Here is a 19,694-nt window from a genome sequence, read left to right as displayed (position 1 = left end):
GGAGTGCAGCGGTGATGACATCCGTCTCCCCTCATTTTTCCAGTCCCTTACCGTTAATGTTCTTTTCTACAAACCTAATTTTCTCCAGAACAGTCCAATCGGTTGAGGTATTCTTGCTGTAGGAAACAACAATACCAGGATCGGTATAGCTATAGCGACATGTACCAGACCCTGCAAGACAGATCAGAGGGAGGGGAGGAAAAAGGCATCAGGAAAGAATTTGACATAGGCATCAGCGACCGCAGCAGTGACCAACCACCTCCCCCATGTTAGTCTTTAACCTTTCATGCATTTGATTTATGATGAAATTATTGGCTCATTTGTGGTTAAATGTAAATATGGAATTTTGTATGATTTATGTGACATGGATGATATTTAGATCATAAATCACAATCCTGGAAAGTAATCTGTCACTTTTCCCAAGAGGGAAGACTGAATAAATTTGTAGAAATGTTAGGAGTTGGTAATGCAAAGGGGTTCACCTGCTACAAAAGCGCTTATTGCTGTTTTAACAGCTTGGACACACATGTAGCTTTGCCATATCTATGAGGAGTAGTAAATAATACATAGTCAGGACAGAAACCTGATTTTTGGTGCACGAATGGGTAGAAAACCATAACATATATCTCCCACCCTGGGCAGCACCAATGAGCACTTACTGCTGTTTTGTTCAGCCCAGCTGCAAACAATACACATACATTGTACAGAGAACAATTTAAAAATAAATACATTTAAGGGGTGATTTAGCGTGGCCAATCCACCTACCCTGCACATCTTTTGGGTTGTGGGAGTGAGACCCACACAGACAGAATTTTCAACCTTCTCAGGAGGTTCTTTCATGCCATGCAACAATCCCCAACAAAATGGACAAGCAGAATATCCCATCTCTGTCTTTCCGGTGTAGTCTTTGGTTGAGGTGTCAAGTGTGGCCCAGGGTGATTCACCTTCTGATTCTCTCTTCAACTCTGTAAGGAACCACCAAACCTGGACATGCTGTCTCTTCACAGTACCACAATCTCGATCCCCTGCAAACACCACAATTTATTCCTCGCTCGGTGTCTGTTGTGTCCCAAAAGTCTCTCAGCAGTCATCACTGGGCCTCTGCCTCCTCATACCCAAGTCAGGAGGGTATCCTGGCCAGAGTAGTAGAGGTTTCTGCCACCTCATGCCCAAGTCAGGAGGGTATCCTGGCCAGAGTTGTAGAGGTTTCTGCCACCTCATGTCCAAGTCAGGAGGGTATACTGGCCAGAGTTGTAGAAGTTTCTGCCACCTCATGCCCAAGTCAGGAGGGTATCATGGCCAGAGTTGTAGAGGTTTCTCCCTCCTCATGCCCAAGTCAGGAGGGTATCCTGGCCAGAGTTGTAGACGTTTCTGCCACCTCATGCCCAAGTCAGGAGGGTATCCAGGCCAGAGTTGTAGAGGTTTCTGCCTCCTCATGCCTAAGTCAGGAGGGTATCCTGGCCAGAGATGTAGTGGTTTCTGCCTCCTCATGACCAAGTCAGGAGGGTTTCCTGGCCACAGTTGTAGAGGTTTCTGCCTCCTCATGCCTAAGTCAGGAGGATATCCTGGCCAGAGTTGTAGAGGTTTCTGCCACCTCATGCCCAAGTCAGGAGGGTATCCTGGCCAGAGATGTAGAGGTTTCTGCCTCCTCAGGCCCAAGTCAGGAGGGTATCCTGGCCAGAGTTGTAGAGGTTTCTGCCTCCTCATGCCTAAGTCAGGAGGGTATCCTGGCCAGAGTTGTAGAGGTTTCTGCCTCGTCATGCCCAAGTCAGGAGGATATGAAAATGAAATGAAAATCGCTGATTGTCACGAGTAGGCTTCAATGAAGTTACTGTGAAAAGCCCCTAGTCGCCACATTCCGGCGCCTGTTCGGGGAGGCTGTTATGGGAATTGAACCATGCTGCTGGCCTGCCTTGGTCTGCTTTCAAAGCCAGCGATTTAGCCCTGTGCTAAACAGCCGGTTTCTGCCACCTCATGCCCAAGTCAGGAGGGTATCCTGGCCAGAGATGTAGAGGTTTCTGCCACCTCATGCCCAAGTCAGGAGGGTATCCTGGCCAGAGTTCTAGAGGTTTCTGCCTCCTCATGCCCAAGTCAGGAGGGTATCCTGGCCAGAGTTCTAGAGGTTTCTGCCTCCTCATGCCCAAGTCAGGAGGGTATCCTGGCCAGAGATGTAGAGGTTTCTGCCAACTCATGCCCACGTCAGGAGGGTATCCTGGCCAGAGATGTAGAGGTTTCTGCCTCCTCATGCCCAAGTCAGGAGGGTATCCTGGCCAGAGATGTAGAGGTTTCTGCCACCTCATGCCCAAGTCAGGAGGATATCCTGGCCAGAGTTGTAGAAGTTTCTGCCTCCTCATGCCCAAGTCAGGAGGGTATCCTGGCCAGTGTTGTAGAGGTTTCCGCAGCCACTCTCAAACATTCCTCTTCTACCATCTTTTAGTACAAAGTGCAAGTCAAGCAAGTGCTGCCTCCTTCTTCCGCCCCCTCACCCAGCTCACCTTAACTGAGCAGTTTTCTTTCATGCAGTGCGCCACTTAACTCCCTAGCTGGAACCAATGGCAATTATCTATCAGAAAGCCGCCTGCCCATATGAACATGGACAGAGGAGACTAGAGTAATCCATTGAGAATTTTTTATCAACACATTGTGCTGGTTTTTTAAAACCAGTCTCATTTTAAACAAGGTACGACTGATGCTTGCTGTTAAACTTTCAGCAGGTACAAATATTTTTTTAAACACTCGAACAAAAGATATTCTGCTCAGTGATTTAATCCAGCGAGGAAGATTTTTCTCTGATTTTGTGAGGGTCACGAAGAATCCAGCACGAGTTTTAAGGATACAAAGAAATAACATTTATTTACAATAACATATCTAGACAACAGCAGCAACTTTCCTTGCTGCACACTCCTTCCTGCTGGTTCCAAACTGGCCAGCTTTATTTATACAGGGAGTCTGCTAATGATTTTTCTGCCCACCCCCCTTCATTGGGGAAGCTCATACACCCACAGGATTGTGAGATTGTCATTAGACCCCAGCCAATGGTAACCAGGCAGGTAATAACATCCCTCCCCCCCAAAGTCCAAGGAATCCACTGAAGATCCTGGCAAAGGAGGGTGTTGGACTCGTTTGCACGAGGCGCTGGATCGGTCGGCGTGTAACGAGACGGCGTAACGGTTGTACATCCACGGCCCGTGGGCCCGAGGATTCCCCCTCTGATGCGTCCATCTCGGAGTCAGAGTCTGCTGCCTCCGTCATCTCGGCGTCTCTATCTCCATTCGGTTCTGTAACGACCTGTGCAGGCTTTGAGTGAGGCACCAGAGGAAGATTGTGAGGACTACTTTCCATTGTCTCTGGTCTCTGTAGAAATGAGCTCTGGGGGCGGGGAATCTTTGGAAGGAATAGTCTTCTGGACCGAACGTGGTCTACATGGTTGCGCTGGAGACGACCCTGGGCTTGCACCTAGTAAGATATAGGGCCCGTTTGGCGAAAGATTGCACCAGGGACCCACTGGGCACCTCCAGCAAAATTCCGAAAGAACACTGGGTCACCGGGCGCAAACTGCCTAATCGGCCGATGCCGAGAAAAACCATGTCCCTGCCGTTCTTGTGTGCGGTGTACGTTTGCGCCAATGTCCGGGGAAACCATGCTAAGGCGGGTGCGAAGTCTCCGGCCCATTAGGAGTTCTGCGGGAGCTACCCCAGTCACCGCATCGGGGGTGGTCCTATACAAAAACAAAAAGCGAGCCAGTCTTGTGTCCATTGACCCGGAAGACTGCTTCTTTAGGCCTCTTTTGAATGTCTGCACTGCGCGCTCTGCCAACCCATTTGAAGCCGGGTGGTAAGGGGCAGTGCGGATATAGCGTATGCCGTTCATCTTCATGAACCTCGCAAACTCCTCACTTGTGAATGGAGTGCGTTATCCGTCACCAGCACCTCGGGGAGGCCATGCGTACTAAAAGACAAACGCACCTTCAATTGTTGCGCAGGACATTGTGCCTACCATCTTATGCACCTCTAGCCATTTAGAATGGGCGTTGATTAATAAAAGGAACATGGATCCTTGAAAAGGGACGGCGGAATCCACATGCAAGCGCGCCCAAGGCTGCCCTGGCCATTCCCAGTGATGTAGGGGCACGGCCGGCGGAAGCTTCTGAGGCTCCTGGCAAATGGAGCAGTTTTGGGCCACCTTCTCAATGTCGGTGTCGAGGCCTGGCCACTAGACATAACTCCGGGCCAACATTTTCATTTTGGTCACACCTGGATGCCCATTGTGCAAGTCTCTTAGTATCAGCTCCTGTCCTTTTTCCAGGACAATCACATGCGTCCCCCACAAGAGGATACCGTCTTCCACGCTGAATTCTGACAGCTTGGAGGAAAATGCCCGCAACTCGCCTGGGAGCTGTCTATGCTGCCCACCATACAGGACTATGTGCCGAACCTTTGACAGGACTGGCTCCATCTGGGTCCACTCATGGATCTGTGATGCCGTGACAGGCAAGGTGTCCATACAATTTAGGATTGCAACCACCTCACCAGTCGTGGGGGTCGACATGGGGCCGGTCGATAAAGGCAATCGGCTCAGTGCGTCGGCATTCGCTATCTGCGTTTCTGGTTTGTGCTCCAGAGAATACTCGCATGCAGCAAGCAACAAAGCCCAGCGCTGGATCCGTGCGGAAGCAATGGGCGGTATTGGCTTATCCTCTCGGAAAAGTCCCAGCAGAGGCTTATGATCAGTCACGATAGTGAAGTGGCGGCCATACACATACTGGTGGAAAAGTTTCACCGCAAAGACCACTGCCAGGCCCTCCTTCTCGATCTGCGTGTACTTTTTTTCCGCTGCAGTCAATGTGCGGGAGGCGAAAGCTATCGGCTGCTCGGCGTAGTTGCCAGATTTGGGAGGAATTTCCCGTAATAGTTTACGAGGCCGAGAAAAGAACGAAGATGCGAAGTGTCAGTCGGGGCGGGAGCCTGTTGCATCGCGCGCACCTTCTCTGCGACGGGTGCAAACCTTCGCGGTCCACCCGATAACCTAGGTAGACTACATCCCTCGCCTGAAAGACGCACTTTGTACGACGTAAATGGACTCCAGCCTCCGAAAAGCGTCTAAGGACAGCCTCCAGATTTTCCAAATGTTCCTGCTCCGACGTCCCTGTGATCAAAACGTCATCTAAGTAGACAGCGACACACGGTAAACGTCTCAAAATGCCCTCCGTAACGCATTGAAAAATAGCGCAGGCAGAGGATAATCCAAAGGGCAAACGTGTATATTCATACAGGCCCCGGTGTGTATTAATCGTTACATATGGTCGAGAGGCAGGGTCCAGCTCCAACTGCAGTTAGGCGTGACTCATATCTAATTTTGTGAACAAGAGTCCGCCTGCAAGCTTCGCGTAGAGATCTCTATACGAGGCATTGGATATCGGTCGAGTCGGGAAGCTGTATTCACTGTAAGTTTATAGTCACCGCACAAGCGAACTGTGGCATCTGGCTTCATTCCAGGTACAATTGGTGCTGCCCAGTCAGCGAAATGGATGGGCCTGATAATACCCAATGTCTCCAAACGAGTGAGCTCCCCTTCTACCTTCTTGAGCAAGGTGTAAGGCACCGGGCGTGCCCGGAAATAGCGCGGCGTGGCTCCCGGTTCGACTTGGATATGGGCTACGGCCCCTTTTATTTTCCCCAAACCTGGCTGGAATACATCTGGATATCGTCCTAGCACCTCAGTCAACCTTCCAGAAACTGTTTGGAGGATGTGCTGCCACTGCAACCACAAATGGCGCAACCAGTCCCGACCCAACAGGCTGGGCCCATGGCCGCGCACCACGATAAGTGGGAAACGCCCCTCCTGGCGTCCATAAACAACAGGGGTCATCGTAGTTCCTGCAATGTCCAATGGTTCCCCCGTGTAGGTGGCCAACCTGGCCTGTGTGTCGGTTAATGTAAGGGTCTGTATACCCTGCTTGATGTGGTCGAATGTCCTCTGGGCGATCACGGAGACCGCTGCGCCAGTGTTCAACTCCATCTCAAGCGGGTGACCATTGACTCGTATTGTCACCTTAATGGGGGCCACACGGGGAGCTGCCACACAATGCAGCTGCAGGCAGTCGTCCTTTCTCTCCAAGTCCTCAGGGGTAGTCGCCGCAGGTTCATCCACATGGAAGGTACGGCCCCTGGGCTGGTCCCAGTTTCGGTCGGAACGCCGGCGCCTCTGGCGCTCCCAGGACCAGCGTCCGCGACGGGGTCGGCGCCTACAAGTCTGACACGGACATGGCTCCTCATCCATTGGTTCTGGAGAAGGTTCCCTTCGGGAAGGAATGTCCAACGGCCACTGGCGTCGATCCGGACGTCGCCTCGCCCAAGGTACCGCAGGAGTGCGGGGGGACGTTTTCGGACGGAAGGGGTTGCGCCCCAAGGCATTCACTTCCATTCCCTGTATCTCCTGCACTCCTCGCTCTGCACTCTCTCGGGACAATACTATTTGAATGGCCTGTTGAAAAGTCAATGTTGGCTGAGCTAACAACTTTCTCTGGGTGGCCGCATTGTTAATACCGCAAACCAAACGGTCGCACATCATTTCTGACAAGGTCTCACCATAGTCACAGTACTCCACAATCCTGCGTAGCCTGGATAGAAAGTCGGCAAGGGATTCTCCTGGGGTCCTCTCAGCGGTATTAAACCAGTAACGTTGGACTATCGTGGATGGGGTTGGTTTAAAATGTTGCCCCACTAAATTCACAAGTTCATCAAACGTTTTGGTGTCCGGCGCAGCTGGGTACGTAAGGCTCCTAATCACCCCAAACGTAAGCGGGCCGCAGGCGCTGAGCAATATGACCACCTGGCGCTCGTTTTCGGTGATATTGTTTGCCCGGAAATAGTAACGCATCCGTTGTGCATACTGGTTCCAGCTTTCCAGCGCAGCATCAAAAACATCCAAACATCCGTACAGAGGCATGGTGTAATCCAACCTGTATCCAACAAAAATCCAGGGAGGTGGCTTCAGCAGTGTAGACAGCTATTCACTTTAACCCTCGTCGCCAGTTTTGTGTGGGCCACGAAGAATCTAGCAGGCGTTTTAAGGATACAAAGAAATAACATTTATTCACAATAACATAGATATACACCAGCGGCAGCAACTTCGCTTGCTGCTCACTGCCTCCTGCTGGTTCCAAACTGGCCAGCTTTATTTATGCAGGGAGTCTGCTAATGATTTCTCCGCGGGGGGGTCGGAGAATCCCGCCCCTCGTTCCAGAGAGCAAAGTGCTTTTGCAGTGCAATGATGGTTTAGAACAGTGTTTTTCAGACTTTTTTTCCGGCGACCCATTTTTACCAACCGGCCGACCTTCGGGACCCAACCCGGCCGACCTTCGGGACCCAACCCGGCCGACCTTCGGGACCCAACCCGGCCGACCTTCGGGATCCAACCCGGCCGACCTTCGGGACCCAACCCGGCCGACCTTCGGGACCCACGCCGGCTGACCTTTGCGGCCCACGCCGGCTGACCTTCACGGCCACGCTGGCTGACCTGCGCGACCCACCATTTTCTCTTACCTTGTTTGTTGCTGACAAAGGTGGAGGAAATGGTTTTGGGTCCCTTGGGCCCCAATGGTCCCTTTGGTCCCCCGAACGTATAAAAAAAAAGGTTGCAACCGTATAAAAAGCAAATGCGGCCGCTCTGCGCATGCGTGCCGATCATCGGGCACACATGCGCAGTGCAGAAAAATCCTTTTATATGTTCCTGGCCATTTTGAAGGACGCTCGCAGCCGGCATAGTTAAAAGCCGGCTGCTGCGGCTGTTGCGCGCGGATTTGCGCGATCGGGAGCGCCACAACGGATGGCTCCGCAACCCTCCCGACACACGCCCGCGACCCACCCATGGGTCGCGTCCCCGAGTTTGACAATGCCTGGTTTAGAACCTTCCAAAACATAATCCAAAAAATTCTGAACTTGGGTCCAGAAACCACATCAAAAAGACCAGATTATTTTTTGTACTGTATTCTACGACAACATTCACATTTCCCCTTCATTAATGGTATGAGCAGATAATGGAGCAGCTAGGTAAAACTCTGCTTTCTCAGATCTCGTACTTTGTTGCACTTCACTGTCTAATCGAGGGTCTGACATTTGAAGGTGAACATGAATGATATTTCAGTTTTAAGCATGAAATTCCTATATGATTTCTAAGTCCAGAGTTCTGTTTCACCATGTACAGTGATGCACTTCGACAGGAACAGAATGGTTCTTTCAGTTAACAGGGGGGCAAGTAGCAAGTACTTTAATTGATATTCATTGCCTCTTGATCTCAAGTGCCAGAAGGGACCGATGAGTGATGGGTACATTACATCCCCAAAGGACATAGTGGTTGTCCCTTCGACCTCTCTAAGATAGCTCGCTCCTTGTAGCTGGCTGAAGAGGGACAAATCAAAGAGTGAGAAATCACTGACCACCATTTTAACCATTGAATGATGCAGGGCAGCATCAGATCTGAACAGAACGAAGGGTCTAACTTTTCATTTTCGGGTCCAGATCCCACTGTTAGGAAGAAGTGCAGGTTGGGAACCCGCGCATGCCAATGTCAAGACCCAGAGGCCGTTATTTGAGTAGGCAGCCAGGATGTTGGGTGGACACCCGAGGCTAAAGACCCATCGCTTACAGGGAATTAGCAGACCCACAGCTTGCAGGCCCGCAGGCTTGTCGGCCCTTTGCAGTCAATTCAAAATTTAGCCCGAGGAAATGGAGCAAATTTTAAAATGTCAAATTTTAAAAATCAACATAAAAGGTTAACAATTTGTAAAACCATTCCTAGGAGACTGAGTTAAAATATATTCAGTGAATTGCCCTGGTGATAAACCAATCAGCAGAAGAAGAGCACTCCATCGCTAAACAGAAAAAGTAGTATTTCTTTTATTGCCACAGGCCTTCCTGCCTGAAGAGAATTTACAGGTCGATTTGTAAACCTCAGTGGAAGGGTTAAATACCTTACTAAAGAGACATTCTGTATATGGCATGACATTAATTTTATGCATGGGATATATTTCAAATAATTGCATTTAAAACTATAGCTCATTAGAAATTTGAACTGCAGTCGGAGTAAGGGACCAGGTCCAAATTCCATTTACTTTTTCAAAAAGATCAGGAGCCTGGGCTGTCCCACTGTCTGCTCATCAGGAAAAGTAAGTGACACAATTAAATATAATTCTATTCAATTTTCCCCTCAATTAATCTCTATTACTACATGAAAGGTTGCTGTTCAAAATGCTGTATTTGGACACTGTCGCTAAATGCCGCAAAAGAATGAAAGGGTTCTATATTAATTCAATTGTATATGTGTACGTGTATAAAATGTCTCAATCCATCCATTCACTTCATGAGGTAGCCTTGTGCAGTACTTATCTTTAATTTACTAATATAATCTTTGACATTTTTACCAGCATATAATAGTGATTTGTGTTTTCCACCAAGAGCTTAGCATATAAAACAAAATCCTACAGCTTAATGCGATGATGATTAGTTTTTAATTTTACATATAGCCCCATCTCAAGTATTGCATCGTGTATGCATCCTTTAGATAATACTGCAAATGACTTACTGCTGTGAAAACAAAAAGTTACACTGAGATTAGTCTTGGGCTTAACTCCTGAGTGAGATACATCAGCTCAGCGTACACATGTAAATAAACGAGTGGAAAAAGTGAAATGAAGAAGAAAAATCATTGTTATCATTGACAATGGCCGGAATTTTCCGTTTGGGAAACTAAGGACACAATTTAACGGAAAGTCACTTTCGGCGTGGTTGGCGGGGTTTTCCTGGATCGCCGTGTTGGAGAGATTGTGGCCTATATTTAACGACGCTTGAATGCTGAAAATGAGCCCCCACGAGTGTGTTGCCATTACTGGCTGTCTCGCTGTCTGATTCCCCAGATTCACGCCTCAGCATCTCGCTGCTAACAAGGGGGAAGAGCCACTCACCGCTCACTCCCAGTCAACACACAAGCATGACAGTGCACTGACCTGCTCCTCACTTTGGCGATGCCAACCTGGCCAGGCTTCTGGGCGTCGTCAATGCGACACGGGACATCTTGTCTTCCCAAGGGAGTTGGAGGACCAGCAGCAGGTGTCACCAATACCGCCTGGGAGGCAGTGGCAGTGCAGGCAGCAAGATCAAGAGGACCACCGTCCAATGTCGGAAGACCACCAAGCTGCAAGGCTGTTATCACCTCTCTCCTGGTATCAGTTCCGCCTGCCACCCCTCAAATTCCCAAACCCCTCGACCCCCCACAAATCACTCACTGACACGTCGCACCCTCTCCACATCCAATCTTTGTGCTTGTTCCTCCCTGGCACCCACTAGCACAACCCCTTCATATCCAGTTGGGGTGTCCACACATTGCACCTGCTCTTGATCCCCCTGATCCATCAAGTGTGCAGCTTACAAAGCCCTCTCATTGTCCCCGCAGGGGAAGATAGCCCATAATAAGCAGGAAAGGACCAGGATGGGGTCCGGAGTACTAGAGATCCAAGTCCTCACCCCCTATGAGGAATGGCCCCTGGAAATCACGGGGTTGTCCGAGGAGAGAGCAGCCACCGACAGTGAGGTTGGCCTGCGCCAAAGAGGTGAGGATCCACGGCCTCTTTCACCCAGATGGCCTGTCTCAAATCAGTTGTTTATGTCAGACAAAATGATCCTTCCCTCTCACTGACCACATGTCCATTCACTCGCAGGATCCCCATTTGATGGAGCCGGGCCATCTAGAGTTGAGCCCCCGCAACCCAAGAGACCACCTGAGGAGAGCTCTGAAGAGACCAGCATTGAGGCGTCACAACTATCACCCCCACCTTCCCCACAGCAGAGACATTAGTGGACAGGATTCTGGGGCACAATCTGGTGAGCACCACACAGTTGCTAATGCACATCAGATGGAGGCAGGAAGATTCAAGGGAGACAGCAGTCGGAGGTCTGCTGGATCCCAGGAGTCTGCTGAGTCCCAGTCAGATGCCGAGCCTCTGGACAAAGTTCTCCCAGAGCTGATGCAGATGCTTGAACACGGCCGTGAGAGTTAGGAGGGGATGTCAATGACACTCCAGCGAGTGCATAGCTGATTGGAGGAGTCCCAAAGGCCACGGGCAGAGGAGGTGATGCTGACAATTTGTGGCACCAAGGCCTACACTGCTAGAATGGTAGCCACCGTTGAAAGCCTGCAGCATGAGGCCAGCGGCTTTAGTGTTGGTGTCCAAGATGTGGCATAGTCTGGGACAACCATGGCTGAGGGCCTTGACTTCATGTCCTCGTCACTGAGGGAAATGTCCCATATGCGAGTGGACACTGCAGAACATGCCCCAGTCGCTGAGGGATGTATCCCAGACTCAGGAGGACATTGCCAGGGCACTTCAGAGCGTGGCCCAGTCACTGAGAAGCATCACTGATGGCATCGACACCATGGTGCGGACAATTTTCATGTCGCCTTTTCACAGGTCGGAAAGGGCGCGGGTACAAAGCGCACATCAGTGTCATTATTATATGGGCCACAGGTAAATTGTATTTCCTCCTGCACACAACTTTCAGGTGCAATTCAGCGAACTTGAAACATAATTTTTTTTTTATAGTACCCAATTCTTTTCTATTCCAAGGGGCAATTTAACGTGGCCAATCCACCTACCCTGCACATCTTTGGGTTGCGGGAGTGGGACCCACGCAGACAAAGGGAGAATGTGCAAACGCCACACGGACAGTGACCTGTGGCCAGAATTGAACCAAGTGCTCGGCGCCATGAGGCAGCAGTGTTAACCACTGCACCACCATTTTGCCCCAAGCAGACTTGAAACTAAAGTGCAATCCAATGGCCATGCTGTGCCCAAAATTCAGCATGCCACGGCTCAGCGTGGCTAATAGAGGCCGGGATACCCCGCTCCTGGGATCTATCGGCTCGCAACGACATTGGGATGTAATTGGGCAGAATCACCTTTTAGCAAATCTGCATATTAGAGCGAGACAGCTAGTCTCACTCTAATGTGAAGTTTCTCAACGTACCCAATGTAGCCAGTTAAAATGGCTAACTCCCGATTTAGAATGGCTAACCCCAATTTAAAATGGCGAACGGAAAAGGCTGATGGGAAAATCAGCTAACAGGACTAAAACAAGCAGCTATAGGTAGACTGTGTATTCACCTCTGGGAAGGTCAGACAAGATCGATACCTGTAGCCATCAGCATAACAAAACACCAGCCATCTGAATACTAATGAGCAATCCCCGGGAACAATAAGCAACATTTAGATACATAAAGCCAACCCAGACTCTTTGGCGCCAACAGAAGCCTACACAAAGGGAGGTGAACGACCACCTCAAGACCGCCCATCGATCAAGGAATCGCTCCAGCATTGGAGAATATCGAACCAAGTGATTGGGACAAAGTCCAATCACGTGGAACCAGGTACAGGGTCCGCCCCGAAAGGCGGGAAGCCCCTGGGGACTATAAGAATAGAGTCCAAGTTCAAATCAACCCTTCTGCCACCCTTTCGCACCCTTCTGCTAGCCTTCTGCACTCTTCAACAGCCGCTCAAATCGTAAGTCTTACTTCAATGCTCGCTACGAGTTAGGCGCTCCTAGCTATCAATCTGTACCAGCTTTGAATCCCGCAGGCTCAGAACCCGAATGAAAGGCCATTTGTTTCCCTGACCTGGTGGGCCATTTCCAAGTTAAGTATTGGCCTGTTAGTTGTAGGAAGTAGCTTAGACGTAGAATTTATGCATAAGTATTGATTACTGTATATAATAAATGTGCGTCGATTTAACTCTTACTAAGCGGTGTGTTGGATTATTGATCATTACTCGGACTTGAACCACGTGGCGGTATCAGAAAGATACCTGGCGACTCAAGAGCAAAGGTGATAGAACAAAGCAATTAAACTAAGGCTAAAGTTAGCAACAACACCAAGGTGTGGGGATCTGTCACCTTTATCTCGGAGACCTTGGGTGAGCGCCGTTCAGCACTGGTCTGCATAAATGGGAACCAGATGAAATGGCACTCATGGAGGTCGCCCATTGGGATCGGAGACTTTGGGCAGAGTGGTACCCTGGCACTGCTGATGCCACCTAGGCACACTGGCACTGCCAGTCTGACACCCTAGCAGTGCCACCTGTGTGCTGGCCTGGCACTGGCAGGATGCTGGCAGGGGCATTGCCAGGTTAGCACTTTCTGTGTGCTGGCAATTGGGGGGGGGGCGACATTGAACCCACCAGTGGGACTGGTTCCTCACAGATCAGGGTGCTAGGTTGACCAGCATCCCCCCCCCACTTTCAGGACCCCCCTTAATTCCCCCAATCTTTTCATGGTCCCCAGACCCCCACCCCCTTCATTGATGGGCAAGTCCCTCCCCCCGGGCCTGACCCCTGGCAGTGCCAACCTGGCACCCGGTGGTAGAAGGTTGGGACAAATGGCAATTAATTCTAGATCAATTATTAATTTTGAAACAGAGGTTGATAGATTTTTGTTAACTGAAGATATTAAGGGATATAGGGAAAAGCAGGTATGGGGGGCGGGATTCTCCACTCCCGCGCCGAAGTGGCCGCGCCGCCGTGAACGACGTCGAGGTTCACGATGGCGCGAAACGGCCCCGATCCCGACCGATTCAGGCCCTGACAATGGGCTAGGATCGGGGCCGCGTCATCTACACGCGCCAGGCCTTGTCGCCCGCGTAAAGGCGGCGCTGCATAGATGACGCGGCCGGCGCCGCATAACTAGCGTCATCCGCGCATGCGCGGGTTGGCCGGTGCCAACCCGCGCATGCGTGGTTGCCGCCTCTCTAAGTCCGCCCTGCAAGAAGATGGCGGACGGATCTTGTGGGGCCGTGGAAGGAAGGAGTTCCTCCTTCAGAGAGGACGGTCCGACGATCGGTGGGCACCGATCGCGGGCCATGCCACATTTAAGGTACCCCCGGTGCAGGGTCCCCCCCCGCAGGCCACCCCCCCAGCGTTCATGCACCGTTCACGACGGCAGCGACCAAGTGTGGACGGCGCTGGGGGGAACCCACCGTGTTGGCCTGGCCGCTCGGCCCATCAGGGCCTGAGAATAGCGGGGGTGCCAGAGAATCGCCATTTTGGGTGTCTCCGCCGATTCTCCGGCCTGCGGCCCGCAGAACTCGACTGGGAGAATCGCGGGAGGGCGTCGGACCGGCGGCCCGGGAAATTTTGGCGGCCCAGGCAATCCTCCCAACCGGCGCCGGAGTGGAGAATCTCGCCCATGGAGTTAGGTCACAGATCAGTCATGATCTCATTGAATGATGGGACAGCCTACTCCTGTCCCTATGAGATGCAGGCAGGCTCATGTTCTGCTGTTCCTGGATTGGTCAACAGGGGTGCCCTCAAGGCTGATGTAAGATGACTTTATCTCTGATGCATTAGTGTTTAGCTTGTGAGGTGATGATTGAGATTTCTATCCAATCTTCATCTCATTGCTGCATTTGCCGACGTAGTAGAACATTCTTGTTGTGGCAGCACATTGATAAGGAATCTTTTTCTGCTGAAAGCACTGTCTTCCTTGGATAGCTGACCTTGTCCTATAGAAATCAGGACAGAAGTCTCTGGCCATCTGCTGGATTTGAAATAGTACCTTGTGGGTGTATCAATATTGATAGAAGACCTTAGCAGTGTGTCAATAATTGAAGGGTAATCCTTCTCACAGAAAAGTATGAAACTTGGGAAATGCCTCATCTTCAATCTTGCCCTGGTGTACTATCTTGGCTGGGATTAAAAATATGTCATATGAGACACAGTGGGGTGAAGTTTCTTCAAACTCCCTCACAGCGTTTCAACAGGTTCCCGCGAACAATACCAATAATAATTTTTCTTTCACATATGGAAGGTTAAAATAACAGAAATTTGGGTCCACTGCAATTGTATTGTCATTCATTTCTATTATGATCTGCAACATGCAAAAATAAAAAAAACTGTTTGAGTCTGTTGCAAAATGTCTGCCTCATTAAAGTGGAAGTTATTCGAGAGATAAATAAATGGGGCAGTAAGTTGCAATGAATCATAGAATCATAGAATTTACAGTGCAGAAGGAGGCCATTCGGCCCATCGAGTCTGCACCAGCTCTTTGAAAGAGCACCCTACCCTTCTCAAGGAAATAAGATCCTTACAAATGGATATGGATAGGTTAGGAGAGTGGGGTAAAATGTGGCAGATGGAGTTTAAGGTGGATAAATGTGGGTCATGCATTTTGGCCGGAAAAATGGGAAGGTACCTTATTATCTAAATGGGGAGAGATTTCGGGGTCCTCCTTTGCAAAGGGATCTGGGGGTCCTCGTTCATGAGACACAGAAAACTAGCATGCAGGTACGGCAGATAATAAAGAAAGCGAATGGAATGTTGGCATTTATAGCTAAAGGAAGAGCGTATAAAGCTAAGGAAGTGTTATTGCAACTATACAAGGCATTGGTGAAATCACACCTGAAGTATTGTGCAGTTTTTGGTCCCCTTGTTTGAGGAAAGATGTAGTGGCATTGGAGGATGTTCAGAGGAGGTCCACTCGGTTGATTCAAGAGATGAAGGGTTTGTCGTATGAAGAGACATTGGACGGGATTCTCCGACCCCCCGCCGGGTAGAGGAAAATCCCGCCCAACATCTCTAGAGTTTAGAAGAATGAGGGGTGATCAAATTGTGGTTTACAAGATGATAAAAGGTATGGATAAAGTAGACGTGGAGCGGAGACTTCCTCTTGTGGGGCATTCTACAACGAGAGGTCATAGTCTTAGGATAAGAGGTAGCAAATTTAATACAGAGTTCAGGAGAAACAATTTCTCCCAGAGGGTTGTGAATCTGTGAAATTCGCTACCCCAGAGTGCGGTGGATGCTGGGACAGTGAGTAAATTTAAGGAGGAGTTAGACAGATTTTTAATTGGTAATGGGTTACGGAGAAGGGGCAGAGCGGTGGAGTTAAGGCCAGGATGAGATCAGCCATGATCGAATGGTGGGTCAGACCCGATGGACCAAATGGCCTAGTCTGCTCCTATATCCTATGAACCTATGAAGTGAAAGCTCCTATTTCTTCCCAAAGATTTAAAAATGCTTCCACGACACTGCATCAATGAAGAATTGGCTAATGTTGCTTACCGATAGAGAACTGAAGAACAGATGCTGTGGTTGTATTAAGCATAATGGTCGTCTAGAAAAAAAAGACAAGAGCATTAGAAAAGGAAGCATCTTGACCTTAACTGCTGAAATACTTGAATCAGAATGCTCTTTGGTTGATGTCACTTTAGAAGGAACCTTCCCTGTTGCTGCCTGAAAGCAGTTATCGCTTTCATAAGACGGATTTGGCTCTTCGTGGTGTGAGCAATAGGGCTAAAGGAGAAAATGTGAATCAGAATTCCCACTCAGATCATCAGAATTGCACTCCGAGTTGAAAGTGAATCTACAACAAAATGTCAAGTGGAGCATAATGATCTAGGGATAGGAAAAGGGGATGCAGTCCTTGTGGTCGACTCTCGGTCACTATTTTCAGAGCTGATCTGATCATTTTTCATCTTTGCCTTCCCTCAAACCCATAGTTTTCAACTTTCTGTCAAATCTGGAATTGATCCAATTCCTTTTTTAATGAGTTCAACCAAGTCATTATGTACTTCATGAGGTAACAAGTTTTTCTTTCAGTTTGCATTCAAAATGCGTTCTGTTCACTTTGATGTTTCTTTACATTATAATCCAGCTTGCTTCTGAAAAATGCTGAACTATCATTAGATTTATAATCACCAAATTTACTTTCGGTTGCGAAATCCTCATTAACACTGGTCACAAAAAAAAGCCAAAAGAACAGTTTAATATTTAAACAAGAAATGAACACAATAGCATTTGTAAAAACAGTAGCCAAAAGTTGACTGCGCCTTTAACAAAGAAGGCTGACTTGTTGCTGACAGCTGGGCATATAAACTGAACATAACTGTCAAATGAAGCCAGGCGTTAATAGTCAATTAATTAGCAGTGTAATCAGTGTATCTATGATGTTTTGCATCCATCGATCCCACAGGCCCTACAATTGCTTCACTTGTCATTTGAAATGGCTGCTTTTCATAAGATAGATTGGATGACTCACAGTCCAGATTGTACCAAAATGCTGATGACTGATTAATCATCAATATTTCACACTGCTCTTCATCTGTGCTATAATAGTTGCGCTTTGCGAATCGTGAGGGCAATTTTGATCACAAAATTCCACCTCTGCTTAGAATTGGATTGCAGCTGCCCGAGTTCATCTGATTGGACATAGTTGACAGCTGTTAAAGGAGATCTTTATCAAGAACAAACTCAAGCCTCTGAGTGTGCTTTCAACCTTGTGCAGAATGCCCCACAACTCTGGAACACAAGATCTTAATTGGCGGCACGGTAGTATAGTGGTTAGCACAATGGCTTCACAGCTCCAGGGTCCCAAGTTCGATTCCCGGCTTGGGTCACTGTCTGTGTGGAGTCTGCACGTTCTCCCCGTGTCTACGTGGGTTTCCTTCGGGTGCTCCGATTTCCTCCCACAGTCCAAAGATGTGCAAGGGTAGGTGGATTGGCTATGCTAAATTGCCCTTACTGTCCAAAAAAGGTGGGGTTTCGGGGATAGGGTGGAAGTATGTGGATGGCGTGGAGATGTAGGCTTAGGTAGGGTGCTCTTTCCAAGGGCTGGTGCAGACTTGATGGGCCGAATGGCCTCCTCCTGCACTGTAAATTCTGTGATTAATAAGGCTTTAGCTAACTTCGCAAGGATAATCCAGGGAACTACACGCTGGTGAGCCTTACGTCAGTGGTAGGGAAATTACTGGAGAGAATTCTTTGAGACAGGATCTACTCCCATTTGGAAGCAAATGGACGTATTAGTGAGAGGCAGCATGGTTTTGTGAAGGGGAGGTCATGTCTCACTAACTTGATAGAGTTTTTCGAAGAGGTCACAAAGATGATTGATGCAGGTAGGGCAGTGGATGTTGTCTATATAGACTTCAGTAAGGCCTTTGAAAAGGTCCCTCATGGTAGACTAGTACAAAAGGTGAAGTCACACGGGATCAGGGTGATCCCAGCTGGATCACAGCTGGGAAGGTGGATACAGAACTGGCTAAGTCATAGAAGGCAGAGAGTAGCAATGGAAGAGTGCTTTTCTAATTGGAGGGCTGTGACTAGTGGTGTTCCGCAGGGATCAGTGCTGGGACCTTTGCTGTTTGTAGTATATATAAATGATTTGGAGGAAAATGTAACTGGTCTGATTAGTACATTTGCAGACGACACACAGGTTGGTGGAATTGCGGATAGCGATGAGGACTGTCAGAGGATACAGCAGGATTTAGATTGTTTGGAGACTTGGGCGGAGAGATGGCAAATGGAGTATAATCCGGACAAATGTAAGGTAATCCATTTTGGAAGGTCTAATGCAGGTAGGGAATATATAATGAATGGTAGAACCCTCAAGAGTATTGAAAGTCAGAGAGATCTAGGTGTACAGGTCCACAGGTCACTGAAAGGGGCAACACAGGTGGAGAAGGTAGTCAAGAAGGCATACGGTATGCTTGCCTTCATTGGCCGGGGCAATGAGTATAAGAATTGGCAAGTCATGTTGCAGCTGTATAGAACCTTGGTTAGGCCACACTTGGAGTATAGTGTTCAATTCTGGTCGCCACACTACCAGAAGGATATGGAGGCTTTAGAGAGGGTGCAGAAGAGATTTACCAGAATGTTGCCTGGTATGGAGGGCATTAGCTATGAGGAGCGGTTGAATAAACTCGGTTTGTTTTCACTGGAACGACGGAGGTTGAGGGGTGACCTGATAGAGGTCTATAAAATTATGAGGGGCATAGACAGAGTGGATATTCAGAGGCTTTTTCCCAGGGTAGAGGGGTCAATTACTAGGGGGCATAGGTTTAAGGTGCGAGGGGCAAGGTTTAGAGTAGATGTATGAGGCAAGTTTTTTTTACACAGTGGGTAGTGGGTGCCTGGAACTCGCTGCCAGAGGAGGTGGTGGAAGCAGAGACGATAGTGACATTTAAGGGGCATCTTGACAAATACATGAATAGGATGGGAATAGAGGGATATGGACCCAGGACGTGTAGAAGATTGTAGTTTAGTCGGGCAGCATGGTCGGCACGGGCTTGGAGGGCCGAAGGGCCTGTTCCTGTGCTGTACTTTTCTTTGTTCGCAGGAGTAAAGAGTTTCCAGTTGAGCAGCTCATTAGAATCATCCTACTATGGGATTAGAAAAAGACATTTCTCTCTTTCTATCATACTGTACAACTCTGCGTATGGACATCATCAACCACTGAAGAGTTCCCAATTTCTACTCTTTTCTCATCTCTGCTCCTCGAGTCAATGGGTTGGATTTCTTTTTGGGACAGTTTCACTGCGGGAGGAGGGATGGGAGTGGAACTTTCTCTAACCAGCCAGAACCTGTCCCAGTTTTGATTGCAGAGGCTCATTTAATATGCAGTATGAGCTCCCAATTGGATCCCCTCTACCCAGGGAGAACTCATTGCTGCTGATCAAGAAAATCCGGTGGCTATTCAGCAGAACATCTACTATGAGGAGGAGAGGCTTTTCTTGGTGGTGACAAAGCATCCAACCGATTTTGGAGAAGCACTTATTGATCTGTGCGAGTTTCACCTGCAAGTTCAGAGTCTGAAGAGACGGAGAAGTTCGCATTACTCCGTTCCCTCTCTCATACATTGCCACGAATGGACTTATTG

General features: G+C 48.9%; 1 protein-coding gene across 2 annotated transcripts in view; it reads right to left on the bottom strand.

Annotated features, from left to right (window-relative positions):
• Positions 1–19,694, bottom strand: part of LOC140387945 (reelin-like) — a 520,778-nt gene that overhangs the window by 278,404 nt on the left and 222,680 nt on the right. For both annotated transcript variants that reach the window (XM_072471313.1, XM_072471312.1), the window contains exons 9-10: positions 16,103–16,154; positions 75–171 (exon numbers count right to left, since the gene is read on the bottom strand). In XM_072471313.1, the coding sequence (XP_072327414.1) occupies positions 75–171; positions 16,103–16,154 (149 nt within the window). The remainder of the gene's footprint in view (positions 1–74; positions 172–16,102; positions 16,155–19,694) is intronic.

Source organism: Scyliorhinus torazame, chromosome 13 (assembly GCF_047496885.1).
Source record: "Scyliorhinus torazame isolate Kashiwa2021f chromosome 13, sScyTor2.1, whole genome shotgun sequence".
Classification (NCBI taxonomy): Eukaryota; Metazoa; Chordata; class Chondrichthyes; order Carcharhiniformes; family Scyliorhinidae; genus Scyliorhinus; species Scyliorhinus torazame.
Note: the sequence above shows the minus strand (reverse complement) of the source record. Positions and strands in the feature narration are given on the sequence as shown.